Here is a 12,987-nt window from a genome sequence, read left to right on the forward strand (position 1 = left end):
CGCCCGCGCAGTCGGAGCCGAGCAGCTGGCGGAGCGAGCGGGTCGCCGCGGGGCGCGGGGCGCGGGTAGGCAGCTTCTCGGGGCGCCCTCGGGGGGCGGGGTGCGCGCCCCGGGGCGGCGGGAGCCGCCGGGACTGGGCCTCGGCCTCCGTGCGCCGCCCCCGAGGCCGGCCCGGGTGCAGGCGCGGGGCTCCGGGCCGGGGCTCTAGGCCGCCGCGGTGCCCTCCCGCGCGGGACCTGGGGCGCCGTGGGGGCGGCGCGCGGGCGGGGGCGCCGTGGGGGCGGCGCGCGCGGGGGGCCTGGGCGGAGCCGCAGACCTGCCCCGCGCCCCGCCGGCGACCCCGGCTGCAGGCCGGAAATGCAAGGCTGTTTGGTTTTTCTTCTTCTTTTTTTTCTTTTTCTTCTCTGGGGCCGGAGGGGATGTGTGTCTGGGGTGCGGTGGGTGGGGGGGTGAGGGGGGCGCGGGGATCCGCCGAGCCCAGCCAGGGCCCCCGGTCCCGTCGCTGGACGTGCCTCCCTGCCGCATAGGAGCCTCAGTTTCCCCACTTGCACACTCGTGCTGCAACTCCAGTCGCTACGGGGCGAGAGAGAATAAAAGCAGCAGGCTCGCCCAGTCCCGGGAGAAACGTTGGCGGCTGTCGTGGATTTACTTGCCTTTTTTTTGGTCTTTCTGTGTCTGCGCCCCCAGCCCTGTCCCCCCAGCCCCGCCCCAGCCCTCGCCGCTCCGAAGCCAGAGGCAACGCGTAAAAACAACCGGTTCAGATCAACCGCCGCCTTTAAACCGTCCGCTGGCTGCCTGAGCCCCAAACTTGTGCACAGGGCTTTCTGTTATCTTCCCCGGCCCGCAGCCTCCTTCCTGCCCCTGGGCCTTGGCACCGGCAGGTGCCTCTGCCAGGAATGACCCCTCCCCACCCCCAGAAGGGACCCTTTTCAGACCCCACGCAGCCTCCCCTCGCCCCGGGTCACCACGGAGGGTGGGTTCCTTCGGGGAGGGGAGCCGTGTTTCTTTGTCCCGCAAAGTGACCAAGTCAGGGCTTTTGGTTTGTGTCCCATCAGCAAGGACAGCAATGGCAGGGATTATCCTGGATCGCCCCATGCCGGACAATTCCACCCCCGGGGGCCGGGGTATTGTCGCCGGGCCCTTTGTAGCCGGCGCCGTCTGCCTGGCGTCCGGGGGCCTGGGAGCTGCATTACTGTCCCTGGTGACAAATGAGGAAACAGGCGTGCAGCGCGGAGGTCGCTGGCACGGGGTCATAGGGGGAGCGGGAGCCCAGCCCGGGCCTGAAGCCGCCCAAGCTCCGGGGGGATGGAGGCGGGGGTGCGCTTAGGGGTGTGTGACCTGGGGGTGATGGGGTGCAGGCCGACTGCTGGCTCCGGGTGGGCAGGGCGGGGGCTGGTGCTGGGGGACCTTCTCTGTCCGTGGGGCTGGTCCTAGCCGGTGGGGGTGGGGGGGTCGGGGTGCAGGGGGCAGAAGGGGGGGTCCGGAGGCCACGCAGGAGCCCAGAGGTTTCCGGCCTCCGCCCGGCACTCTGGGGGAGCTGGGGGGGCACTTCCTGGCTGGGCTCGGCCTCATCTGACCACCCCCTTGTTGTGCTGCTCCGGGCGGTGGCTGGCGCTCGCCCTCCACGCCCCTCCCCGGCCTCCCCTGCCCCTCCCCAGCCTCCCCTCCGTCCTCTCCTGAACAATGGAGGGGGAGGTGGCTGCCTCGGGTCCCCTCCTGGGGCCTCTTGCTTCCTGGGACCCCGCTGTCCCGTGGCCGCGGTCGCCAGCCCTCCCTTGTGCCAGGCTGGGGCCCAGCTGGGCGGAAGGTGGGAAGGGAGGCAGCGAGTCTCAGACTCAGTTTACAAAGGAGGAATCCCGGGTGCCCTGGGGTAACTTGGTGACTCATGCAGAGCCTCACCCCTGTGTCCCCCCCCATTTCCCTTCCACCCTCTCACTCGGGGTTTCAGCCCCGGCCCTGCCACCCGCTGGCTGTGGACGTGGGCAGGTCGCACCCAGCCCACTCTGGTGCCGCTGGGTGTCCGGGGATCAGGGACGGGGACCAGGGCCCAGCAGCAGCTGCCTCCCTCCCTCCCTCCCTCCCTGGTGGCAGCGCCTTAGAGCCACACAATCCCATTCCTGTCCTTCGGAATCAGATGTGCGGCTTCCCACCATCGGCACAGACTCGAGGGCACACTAAAGTGTGAGACCCTCTCTGTGCCTTAGTTTCCACACCTGTAAACCATCTAGGGGATGAATCTAGAGTGAATGCCCAGCGTAGAGCCTGACATGGAAGTTGGTGGGTGGTGGGCGCTGGACATTGGGTGAATGAGGAGCGCAGCCTCACTGTTGTCCCCTTTCCTGACCGCGGGGGAGGGGGGCTCTCCGGCGCCCCGTCCCCTCTTGTGTGGGCCCCTCGGGAGCCATCCCCACGTGCCACCAACAGTGGCCTGGCCCTGCAGCTGGGAAGTGCCCCCACACAATGCCCAGCCCAGGCTTTCCCCAGCCAGAAACCCACGCAAAGCCCAGACATCCCCAGTTTCCAGCCTAGGCTTGGAGTGGACTGGCCTTGCCAAGCACCCAACGTGATTGAACCCCACTTCTTGTTCCCCTAGCTCCCCCCACCCCCCCATCTGCCTGCCCTCCAGGAGAGGTGTGAGAGCTACCCAGAATGGAGCCTTGAGAAGTAAAGGGCAAACTTTTTCTCACTAAAGTGTCAATGAGTGAGAACCCTGCCAAGGCTCCCCTCTCTGGGGTAGGCTCCCCTCCCTGGGGTGGAGACTCCCAGTCTCCTGGCTGGAGACTGATTGCTCCTTGATATGGTTGGTGGGTTCTCAGGGCAGGAGGTGGGGGCTAACGGGGCCCGCAGGGGTGTCCGGAGTCCCCAGATAGGTGGGTCGGCTGAGAGGAGGGGTTGGGAGGGCCAGAGCCTGGTGCCTGGCTGGACTCTGAGACCCTGATGGGAGGACCAGTGGCCTGTGGAAAATTTCACAGGCTATTTTGGGTTGAGGCCCCCACCTCCCCCTCTCCCAGGAGGCCCTGCAGACACACCCCTCCCCCAGGGCAGCGGGGTGGGGGTGGTTTCCTGGCTCCCACACTCTAGACCTTGGGTCCCCCTGCCCTGGCCCTGGGCTCCGGGTACAACCTGGGGTGGGAGCTGAGTGAGGGAAGGGAGCCTGCCCCCACCCCGACCCCCCCAACCCCCTGCTCAGACCCCTGCTTTGGAAATGCAGCTGCTCACCCACGCTCCCTCCCCTCCTTGCTTTTTCTCTGGACTGTTTCCCCAGTTCCGTGCAGCCTCCCCAGGTCCCTGCCGGCTGGGGGAGCCAGGTGACTGGACCCTTCGCGCCTCAGTATTCCCATCAGTGAAGTGGGGTCGAACGGAGGTGGGTGAGGTGCTGGCTCCAGGACACTGAGCTTGGGGGTGTCCGGCCCAGGCCTGAGCTCCTGAGGGCAGGGGTTTGCTGACTGCGGGTCCGCTTCCTGTGCGCGCGGGGCCCACGCGGGACAGAGTCCTCGGGTGGCCGAGCTGGTGGCCGATCGGGGGGGAGGGGGGGGAAGTGGGGGGGGACGTGTGCCTGCCGGACAGACATGGCCCCACCTGGCCTCACACAGCCAGTGACAGGCCCACGCGGGGTGGGCGCCGACTGGGACACTGGGGACATTGGGTCCAGGTGGGCTCTGGGCTTCAGGCACCTGTGTGCCCTGAGGGGGGGGGTGTCCCAGAGGGTGGGCCTTGCCTCCTCCGAGTCTGGCCACCTGGGAGAGTTGTTGGGGTTGGTCTCTTAGGGGTGGGATGGGGGGCCCTCTGTAGGCCCCTCCCCATCTGGGGGGGTAGGGGGCTCTCTCCCCATCTGGGGGTGGTAGGGGGCCCTCTGTAACCCTCTCCCCGTCTGTGGGGTGGGATGGGGGGCCCTCTGTAACCCTCTCCTCGTCTGGGGGGTGGGGGAACCCTCTCCCTATCTGGGCGCTGTAGGGGGCCCTTTGTAACCCTCTCCCTGTCTGTGGGGTGGGTGGGAGTCTGGGGGGGTGGGGGCCCTCTGTAGGCCCCTCCTCATCTGTGGGTGGGGTGGGGGACCCTCTGCAGGCCTCTCCCTATGGGGGGGGTGGGGGGCCCTCTGCAGGCCCCTCCCTGTCTGCACAGGGCAGGGGGCGGGGGAGGTGGGGGAGGGAGGCAGCAGCTGCGGGGTTGGCTCCCGGTGACAGGCTGCCCCCTCCCCCAGCTGTTTTCCTTACAGCTGGACTCTGCCCCGGCCTCCCCCACACAGAGGCCATTCACGTCTGTCCCCTGCGGCCCCCGGGGGGCGGGGTGGCCCCCGGCCAGGCCTGCCCAGCTGCCCCAGCTGCCCTTCCCTCCCCTCAGATGGGCTGAGGTGTCCCAGGGCCTCCCCGTGTCCCCCCACCCCAGCCGGTGGTGGCCTCCACGCCCCAGTTTCTGGCAGTGCCCAGGGAGCGCGGCGGTCACCTTCCCCCGCCGGACACGGAGTGCCCGGTGGCTGCCAGCCGACGCCCCTGGTTCCAATGGGAACCCCGCTGTCCACCAGCCCCAGGGCTGGACTCGGAGGGACCCTAGGCTGCCCTCAGGTGGCCCAGCCCTGAGGCCAGGTGCTCCCTTTGGCACCTGTGAGGGTTGGGCGCACTTGGGGATTCAGGGATGCTGGGCTGGAGAGAAGGGGGCCCCCAGTTTGGGCCTGTTCCATTGATTCAGGGGAAGGTGGGCATGGTAAGGGGCACGGGACAGACAGATGGCCAGACGGGCATGGAGACTGTGGGCGCACACGATGCTGTTGGTGCCCATGCTGGTGTCCCGTCCCTGGGCCCTGCCACACTGCCGCCTCGCTGGCCCGCAGCCACACCCGGGCCCTTCCGACCCCAGGGTCTTTGCACGGGCTGCGCCCCTCCCTGGAAGAGCCTCCCTGGTTTTGAAACGGTGGATTCTCACCGTTCGGGGCCCAGCGTGCGCCCCACTGGACCAGCCTCTCCTGTCTGTCACCCTCCACCTCCTGTTTCTTACCGGCCCTTTGGGGGACCCGTGACGATTGTATTTATTTACTTATTTGGCTGTTTATTCCCTGGCTCCAGATTCGTGCCGTGTGTCTCGTGCCGTGAGCGGGGCCCTCGGCACCAGCCACCTGTTGCGGAGTGACCTTACGAGGACAGTTGCTGTTCCCGTGTGCCAGGTACAGGCTGAGGGCTTAGCGTGTGTTATGTGGTTTCGGTGTCCCGGGTGGCGTGAGGCCAGGCGTGCCCGGCTGCTGAGGACGGCCTGGGGGGTGTGGACGGCACCGGTGGGGGCCCCCGCGGAACCCCGAGCGTCAGAACATTCCGGGACTCTATGACCTGCGCTGCTGGGTCACGCTGGAGGCCTGGCCCCCACCCGCGGCCGGGCTCTTTGTGAGGTGGGGGCTCCCTGGTCCTCCCTGGCCACGGCTGCAGCGGAGAGAAGGGTCAGGAGGTAGCTGTGTCCCTGGCGTTGGAGGGCCCGCGGCCCCCTCCCTTCCTAGCGGGACAGACCCAGGGCCGGATGGGGGAGTGGGGGGCCCCGGGGCAGGGGTGGGGGGTCGCTCCAGGTGATGGAACCGGGTGGCAGACGGGGCTCAGGGTCGTCAGAGCTTCAGGCGGTTTCCAAGAGCAGCTGGAAGGCCGGGTCTGAGAGAGCTGCGTCGGTTTTTAAGATTTTATGTATTCATGGGACGCAGAGACACAGGCAGAGGGAGAAGCAGGCTCCCTGCGGGGATCCTGATGCGGAACTCGATTCCAGGACCCTGGGGTCATGCCCTGAGCCACCTGGGGGTCCCAAACCCCTGTTTTAAATTTGAAAACCCCACAGGCGGCCCAGAACTGGCAGGGCTGCCTGTGGTGCCCCTCGCTCTGCGTGGGCCCAGGGTGAGCCCAGGGCTGTCCCCGGGTCCCCATGCGGGGCTGAGGGTGAGCCCGGGGCTGTCCCCGGGTCCCCGCGTGGGGCTGAGGGTGAGCCCGGGGCTGTCCCTGGGTCCCTGCGTGGGGCTGAGGGTGAGCCCAGGGCTGTCCCCGGGTCCCTGTGCAGGGCTGAGGGTGAGCCCAGGAGTGGGGTCCCCGCACGGGCCGAGGGTGAGCCCAGGGCTACCCCCGGGGTCTCCGCATGGGCCGAGGCGTGCACTCAGCTCCCCACTTTGCAGGTGGGGAGTTGGTCCCTGAGAGGACAGGGCCTTACGCCGGCCCCCCCGGCTCCTGCGCTGGGCCTTTTCCCGGGAGCTGGAGCCAAGGCCCAGCAGGAGCAGCTACCTGGTGGTCACGTGTTCAGTGCGGGGCCACGTCCTGCTGTTGGCGAGGCTGCCAGAGCAGGGAGCAGCTGTGGAGCCCCCTGTGCCCCCACCCCCGCCTGATGCACGGGGGGTCACCCAGGGAACTGGAGTCCCCAGCGGCCGGTGGCGCCCGCCGCCTTGGGTCCCTCAGGCTCGCTGTCCTGGTGCAGGCTCGTGGCAGCCCCTAGGCATGGACCTGGGGCCAGTGGCTCCCCGGCTGGGTCCGGGGTTTCTTGGAGGGACCCCGCGAGCCGTTCCCTCTGCCCGCCCCCCCGGCCCTGCACGGGTCAGGTGGTGAGTGGCTGGAGGGTGACTTGGTGGCTGCCGCTCAAGCCTGCCCTGCCTCCCTCCTTCCGCTTCGCGGGTACCGAGAGCCCCGAGTGGGCCAGGGTCTGCGCTGTGCGCTGGGGACGTAGAGGGGACGGATGGCGCCCCTGTCACCGGGCAGGCAGGCATTTCCCGGCAGGCCGGTGGCACGGGGGTCCACGGTTGCTGCAGGGGCCAGGCCAGCCTGGCGCCTGCACTCCCCAGCCCAGAGCAATGGGTGTCAGGTGGGGGTGTCCCTGGGGCCCTCCTGGCAAGGCGTTAGCCCCTGAGAGTCCCCCGTCTCCCCCTAGGTTAGCCATGTCATCTGAGCCGCCTCCGCCGCCACAGCCCCCCACCCACCAGACTTCAGTCGGGCTACTGGACACCCAGCAGTCCCGAGATCGGTCACCGTCCCCTCTTCGGGGCAACGTGGTCCCGAGCCCATTGCCCACCCGCCGGACCAGGACCTTCTCAGCGTGAGTCTCGGGCTAGCGTGGGAGACCTTCCTGAGATGGGTCAGCTGCCCAGAGCCATTGTGTCTGGCCACCGCTGTGCCTCAGTGGTCCCATCTGTCACACGGGGAAACAGGTTGGGTGGAAGGAGCAATGGTGAGACTGGGAAGGCACCCTGTAAACTCCGCGGGGCACTGCCACAGGCCCCTGAGCCTGCCCCAGGCCGCAGTAGTGACACACAGGAAACCAGGGGGATCTTAAATCGTTGAGTTTTAACCATACACAAGCCTCTTCCTTTGTGGGACCTTAACTTCCTGACCTGCAAAATGGGGACAGTAGCAGGTTGGCCGTAGAGCTGCAGAGGACGTGCACGGTGCCTGGCGGATCCAGATCTCGGGCCCCAGGAGCAGTTAATTAATGACTAATCCTTTGAGGGATGCTCAGAGAGCTTTTGGTCTAACCCCCTGTCCAGATGGAAAAACTGAGGCCTGAGAAAATTTGCCAGGGTCATCAGGATCACTCGTATTAGAGTCTGCGTGAATGGCTCCCAGAGTTGTGCAGTGCACAGCCTGCATGGCTGTACATTGTGGCCTTGGCTATGGGCTGGGGCACAGCTTTTTGGGGGAGTGTTCAGGGATGAGCTGGGTGGGCCCCAGAAGAGTGGGTGGCTGTTTTGGAGGGCTGGTGGTGGTCCCCCCATCTCACTCTGCCCATCTCTGTCAGGACGGTGCGGGCTTCTCAAGGTCCTGTCTACAAAGGAGTCTGCAAATGCTTCTGTCGCTCCAAGGGCCACGGCTTCATTACCCCGGCCGATGGCGGCCCCGACATCTTCCTGCACATTTCCGAGTGAGTCAGGGGTGGTTTGGGTGGCTTGGGGCAGGTGCTGCCTAGGCAGGGGGAGGGCGGGATTTGGTGGGCGCTGCATGTGAGGGTGTGGGACTGCGTGTGTGGGAGGCTGTGCATGCAGGCATAGGTGCACAGGTGCTGGGTGGGGGAGGCTGTGCGTGCAGGCGTAGGTGCACAGGTGCTGGGGGAGGCTGTGCGTGCAAGCGTAGGTGCACAGGTGCTGGGTGGGGGAGGCTGTGCGTGCAGGCGTAGGTGCACAGGTGCTGGGTGGGGGAGGCTGTGCGTGCAGGCGTAGGTGCACAGGTGCTGGGTGGGGGAGGCTGTGCGTGCAGGTGTAGGTGCACAGGTGCTGGGTGGGGGAGGCTGTGCGTGCAGGCGTAGGTGCACAGGTGCTGGTGGGGGAGAGAGCAAGCTGGAGAGAGCGTGGAGAACCCCTGGGATGGGTCTGAGGTGGGTGGGGTGGGCGGGCGCCCCTGGGAGCTGCGTTTGGCCTGGGTCTGGTCTGCTCACCTGGGGGACCGCTTGCTGAGGCCGGGGGCTGTGCGACCCCTGTGCTCCAGGAAGGAAGTGTGGAGCTGGACCGTCCCCTGGCGCTGGCTCCCTGACGCCCTTCCTTCCTGTGTGGAAACCCTTGGGAGGCCCAGGGTGGGGCCCACACATCGGAGGCCTTGGGGCTGGAATGCGGCCAGCAGCCTGTGCCTCAGTCCCGCCCTCAGATGTGTGGGGCCTAATCTGGCACCCCCTTACCCCTGCCCCCTTTTTTGGCCTCTCGCACCCCCCTCACCTCCCCCGAGCTTTCATTTCAGTCCGTGGCAGCCTGAGCCCTACCCCACGCAGCAGGCCAGGCGATACGTACAAGCCACATTTTTGCAGACAGGTAGGGGACTGTCACAGGTGTACGTTGGGATGGGCGAATGAGCCCTTCCAGAGCCCCCCCGCCCCCCCGCGTTCTTACACATCGGGCACTGCACCAGCCCTTCTATGGTGCACACTCGAGGAAGGTGCCAACGCGGTGCATTTGCTGTGTGTACGAGCGCACGTGTGGATGTACTTGCGTCTTTCCAGAAAGGATGTGTAGTGGTTTACAAGAATGTGCACGGCACACTGCGCAAAAATGGGTTAGTAGGGAAAACGTGGGGGCGGGGAGCCAATCGGAGGTGGAGATTCAGGGATGTCTGGTTCCACTGCCAGAAGTGGGCAGCAGGTGTTTCCCTGAGCTCCCTGGGGACCAAAGGGGAGCACCATTTGCTATGTGACTCTTCATCCAGACAGACCAGTTCCAAGAGCTAAGGGAGGTTTCCTCGTGGAGGCGCCCCGGGGGGGTGGGCAGCCTGATGGGCACCACATGGCCTTGGGCGAGATGGTGGCTCGTGCCTGTAGTAAGTCCAGGAATCTCCCTGGACCCTTTGTGGACCTAGCTGTAAGCACAGAGGGACCTCCCTGCAGGTTTGCTGAGTATCCAGGGGATCGGGGGGTGGGGGCGGGCAGAGGTGCACGCATCTGGGTTTCTGGGGGCTCCTGGGACCGGGGTGGGTGTGCCGCAGGTGCTTTGGAAACTGGCCGTGCCAGCTCTCACCTGTGACGTGATGGCCTCCTCGTCTTCCTCTCTGGCCCGGATAGGCTCTCTGTCCCCAGGCCCACGGCGCCTACATTTGACAGAGTGTGAGCACCTGCGTAGGCTGAGCCTGCTCTCGGCCTCAGTGTCAGGGAGGCCAGGGGTGACGTCCAGAGGTGACATCCAGGGATGACGTCGGGGAGGCCAGGGGTGACGGCCAGGGGTGATATCCAGGGGTGACGTCGCCACTGAAATATGGTGGCTCCCTCTGGTGGCAGGGCAGGGGGCAGGGTTCCCCTGGAAGGGTGGCCCTCTGCCCCGCAGGGGCAGGGGTCCTGGGTGTGGCATGCGGGGCCTTTCTGCGTGCTGAGTGCGGTCTCCCCACCCCTGCAGCGTGGAAGGGGAGTACGTCCCCGTGGAAGGCGACGAGGTCACCTATAAGATGTGCTCCATCCCTCCCAAGAATGAGAAGCTGCAGGCCGTCGAGGTGGTCATCACCCATCTAGCCCCGGGCACCAAGCACGAGACCTGGTCCGGCCATGTCGTCAGCTCCTAGGGGATGCCGGAAGCGCCCCTTTCTCCTGGCCTTGTGGGTGACTGGGGGGAGGAGGAGGCAGGACCAAACTGGAGATGCTGACCTGCCGTTTGAGATGGGGCTTCAAAAGGGGGAACATGGTCCCTTTCAAGTATCTCCTGGAGGAAGGAGCGTGGGGGGCAGGCCCGGGGGTGCTCTCAGCCACCAGCACAGCCTCTGACCATGACAACAGCCTCTCACCATCTGAAAAGCATTAAAAGCATGGAAAACGGAGGGGCGACCGCTGGTGGCTGAGTGGAGGGTCCCATCCCAGCCCAGGGGGTGGGGTCAGGCGGCGCTTCCCCAGCCCACAGAGTCCTCTGAGCCCCTGGACTGGAGACTCAGAATCCCCGGGTCCAGTCCATCCGGGGCTGACAGGGGCCTTGCCCATTTCCTGGGAGGCTTTCTTACCCATGGGTCCGCCCTCCTGGTCCCTCTCCTTGGCCCTGCCCCAGGCTCTCCTGATGCTCCTCTACTGCTTCCTTGGGGCCAGGGAGCGGGAGGCGGGGGAGGGGTGCTTTGGTGCCTTTGCAAGTGGAAGCGTCACTACTGGGCATCTGGGGAAAAGTTTCTCTCCACAGCCCGGAGCCCTCCCCCTGGCCACGCCGTGCTCAGCCGCTTCCTCTCCTAGAAGCTGGTCTCCCTCTGCCCTCTGGAGGAGTGGTCATCACTCGGGAGGATTTCATATCCTGGCCTTTAGGTGGTGGGTGCGGGTGGGAGAAGGGGGAGGGTCTCTGTTTAAAATCAGACCTTTGTCCAGATTCATCCAGAAGGGAGTCAGCAGCTTGCTTCTGGGCAGGGCTGGTCCTCTCAAAAGTTGGAGAAATGCACCTTCCGTGATGGGTTTTTCTTGAAAACTGGTGTTAAGAAGTGCTTGGGATTTTTTTTTTTTCTTTCCTTGGGATTTTTTTTTTCTTTCTTTTTGCATAACTAAGGCTCTCAGCCAGAGCCAGCCCTGTGTGCACTCCGCTGCCGACATTTCAAACCTTTGTAGATATTTCTCCCAAATCACATCCTTAGGAGTTTCTTTTTGGTGGTTTGGTGTTAGTTGTGATTTAAAAATAGAAATAGCTGGGTAATAATCTTTTGAAATATGTGTAGTCCAGAATCCACTTGTCAGCTTTAAAGCTGGCTTCGGGGCAGACGGGGATGTTGCACGCGGGGGCAGGCCAGGGGATGGTGGGAGGTGGTAAGGTCCTCATCAGGTGTCCCAGGCTGTGGACTGGTCTTTCGGTCTGGGAATGGCATCCCTTGGAAAGGGTCAGAAGGTAGAACTAGTTTGCTGACTAGTGAGTTTTAAAAAGATACACGGTTGAGTGTGTTGTGCAGTGAAGCAAGCAGTTGGTCAGCTTCCTCCTGGCCTCTCGTGCCCCTGCCCCCTTCTGGGCCCCTGGAGGTCTCCATGGCCTGGTCCTGGCCTTGGCACACAGTCGGGGCTCTGCGAGACCCCTCCCTGCTCCAACACGAGAGTCTCCATTTACAGAAGCTCCTCGAGGCTCTGGGAGGACGTCTGATGTTGGTGACAGAGCTGGGAATGGCATCCAGGATTCCATGCACATCTTTCCTCCCACCAGCCGCCCTTTTCTCAATAAAGTGTGTTTTGTGCAAGGCTGTGTTGTTTGTGAAGGTCGAGGCTGACCGCGGCTTCAAGCCAGCAGGTAAGGGCGTCTCCCCGAACGGGGGCGGACACAGGCACAGTCATCCTCTGTGTCATTCCGCTCCATGGGCTGGTTTTTTTGGGTGGTGAATAAGCGAGTGGGATCATCCCTTTCCCCTTAATCATCATTCTCAGGCATTGGGCAGCTTAGCTGTAGGGTCGGGCTTGGTGATGACAAAGTCTACTTACTCCGGCAGTTGTGGACGGATGCCCCATCTGCACTGGAACGTGTGAGCCTGAGCCGTGAGGGCGACGGCCAGGGCGGGCCAGAGAAGGCCAGAGAAGGGCAGTTTGGCAGCAGGAGGTCTGGGTGTCCAGGAGCGCAGCGGGGAGGTGCAGGGCAGGGCTGCTCTGGGTCAGGCTGGGAACGTTCCCCCCAGCCAGTGTCTCCCAACCCAGGACAGATGATTTCTGGGGGTGCAGAGGTGAGTATTTTCACTGCAGTGCTGATTTTCAAGGCGTATTAGGAAAAATTACAACCAGGCCCTTGAACCTGTTTAGGGAGAAGGTGAAGTGGGCATTTCTTCAGGGTGAGGGGATTTGTTGAAGGCAGTGCCCAGACCTGCAGGTGTGGGAATCCAGCTCCAGTGAAGAGTGAAGGGTGGGGCGGCTGCGGGAGGGAGCCTGGGGGCCTGGCTGCCCGCCCCGAGTGGCCTGATGGGGCCTAGGTCAAGGAGCTGGGAGGGAGGTGGGGAGAAAGCCCTGGGAGAGGAAGTGATTCAAGGCTACCTCTGCCTCACCCAAACCCGCCCCACTGTCCTCTGGAGGAGACACCTGGCAGTGTCCTGCAGATCCTGAGTCACCCCATTTCCTCCCTCTCCCCTCCCTCAGGAGCGCAGGAGGGACTCCCTGGGGGCTTCTCCCTCCAGGAGCCTGGGGCGGGGCAGGGCCGCTCAGGGCCAACCTCTGCTTCTCTCTTGCTCAATGCTTAGCTACTGTGTTGAAACTGCTCGTGGCATCTGTGCCAGGGGAGCAGGGGAGCAGAAGCTGAGGGACTGGCTTCCCCTCCACCCCCCAGCCGTCCTGGGGGTTGGTGCTGTTAGTGCTAGTCTGGCTGGAGGGAGCCCGCTCAGGTTACCTGTGAGGTGGGGGCAGAGGAGCCAATGGGCCGGGATGAACCCGTCCTGAGTCCCTCAGAGTCACGAGCTGGTCAGCTGCAGAGCCGGGATCTGCGCCCCCAGAACCAGTGTGTGTGGGGCTGCAGAGCCTGGCTAAGGGGAGGCCCTGGGTGGGGGTTAGGTTAGACCCGAGGAGAGAGGAACGGGCAGGTGGCTGGGGAAGCCGAGGCCGGGACGCAGGGACGGGGGCAGGTGGGGGCAGGTTGAGGAAATTCTG

At 64.9% G+C, this 12,987-nt stretch overlaps 1 protein-coding gene and 1 long non-coding RNA gene across 4 annotated transcripts; one reads left to right on the forward strand and one right to left on the reverse strand.

Moving 5' to 3' along the window:
- CARHSP1 (calcium regulated heat stable protein 1) lies at positions 1–11,603 on the forward strand. Of its 3 annotated transcripts, none has more exons than XM_038540433.1 (5): positions 1–65; positions 5,061–5,158; positions 6,880–7,044; positions 7,744–7,866; positions 9,815–11,603. In XM_038540433.1, the coding sequence occupies exons 3-5, from the start codon at positions 6,887–6,889 to the stop codon at positions 9,975–9,977; spliced, it is 444 nt and encodes a 147-aa protein (XP_038396361.1). In that variant the 5' UTR covers positions 1–65; positions 5,061–5,158; positions 6,880–6,886; the 3' UTR covers positions 9,978–11,603. The 3 variants fall into 3 exon arrangements, with proteins under 3 accessions (XP_038396361.1, XP_038396362.1, XP_038396360.1); XM_038540434.1 differs by lacking the exon at positions 1–65 and adding an exon at positions 3,345–3,364; XM_038540432.1 differs by lacking the exons at positions 1–65; positions 5,061–5,158 and adding an exon at positions 5,287–5,433.
- On the reverse strand, positions 7,274–8,625 carry LOC111096306. The gene is made up of 2 exons (XR_005360923.1): positions 8,377–8,625; positions 7,274–7,907 (listed from the first exon to the last, which is right to left on the reverse strand). It is a non-coding gene; the product is annotated as an uncharacterized LOC111096306 (long non-coding RNA).
- Positions 11,604–12,987: the final 1,384 nt, after the last annotated feature.

The sequence above is a fragment of the Canis lupus genome, chromosome 6 (assembly GCF_011100685.1).
Source record: "Canis lupus familiaris isolate Mischka breed German Shepherd chromosome 6, alternate assembly UU_Cfam_GSD_1.0, whole genome shotgun sequence".
NCBI classification, from domain to species: Eukaryota; Metazoa; Chordata; class Mammalia; order Carnivora; family Canidae; genus Canis; species Canis lupus.

What these genes read in the sequence shown, in the direction of transcription:
- CARHSP1 (XM_038540433.1), top strand. Translation starts at nt 6,887, where the DNA reads ATGTCATCTGAGCCGCCTCCGCCGCCACAGCCCCCCACCCACCAGACT. An exon ending in CGGACCAGGACCTTCTCAGC is followed by an intron (nt 7,045 to 7,743) that starts GTGAGTCTCGGG and finishes CATCTCTGTCAG; the next exon opens with GACGGTGCGGGCTTCTCAAG. An exon ending in ATCTTCCTGCACATTTCCGA is followed by an intron (nt 7,867 to 9,814) that starts GTGAGTCAGGGG and finishes CCACCCCTGCAG; the next exon opens with CGTGGAAGGGGAGTACGTCC.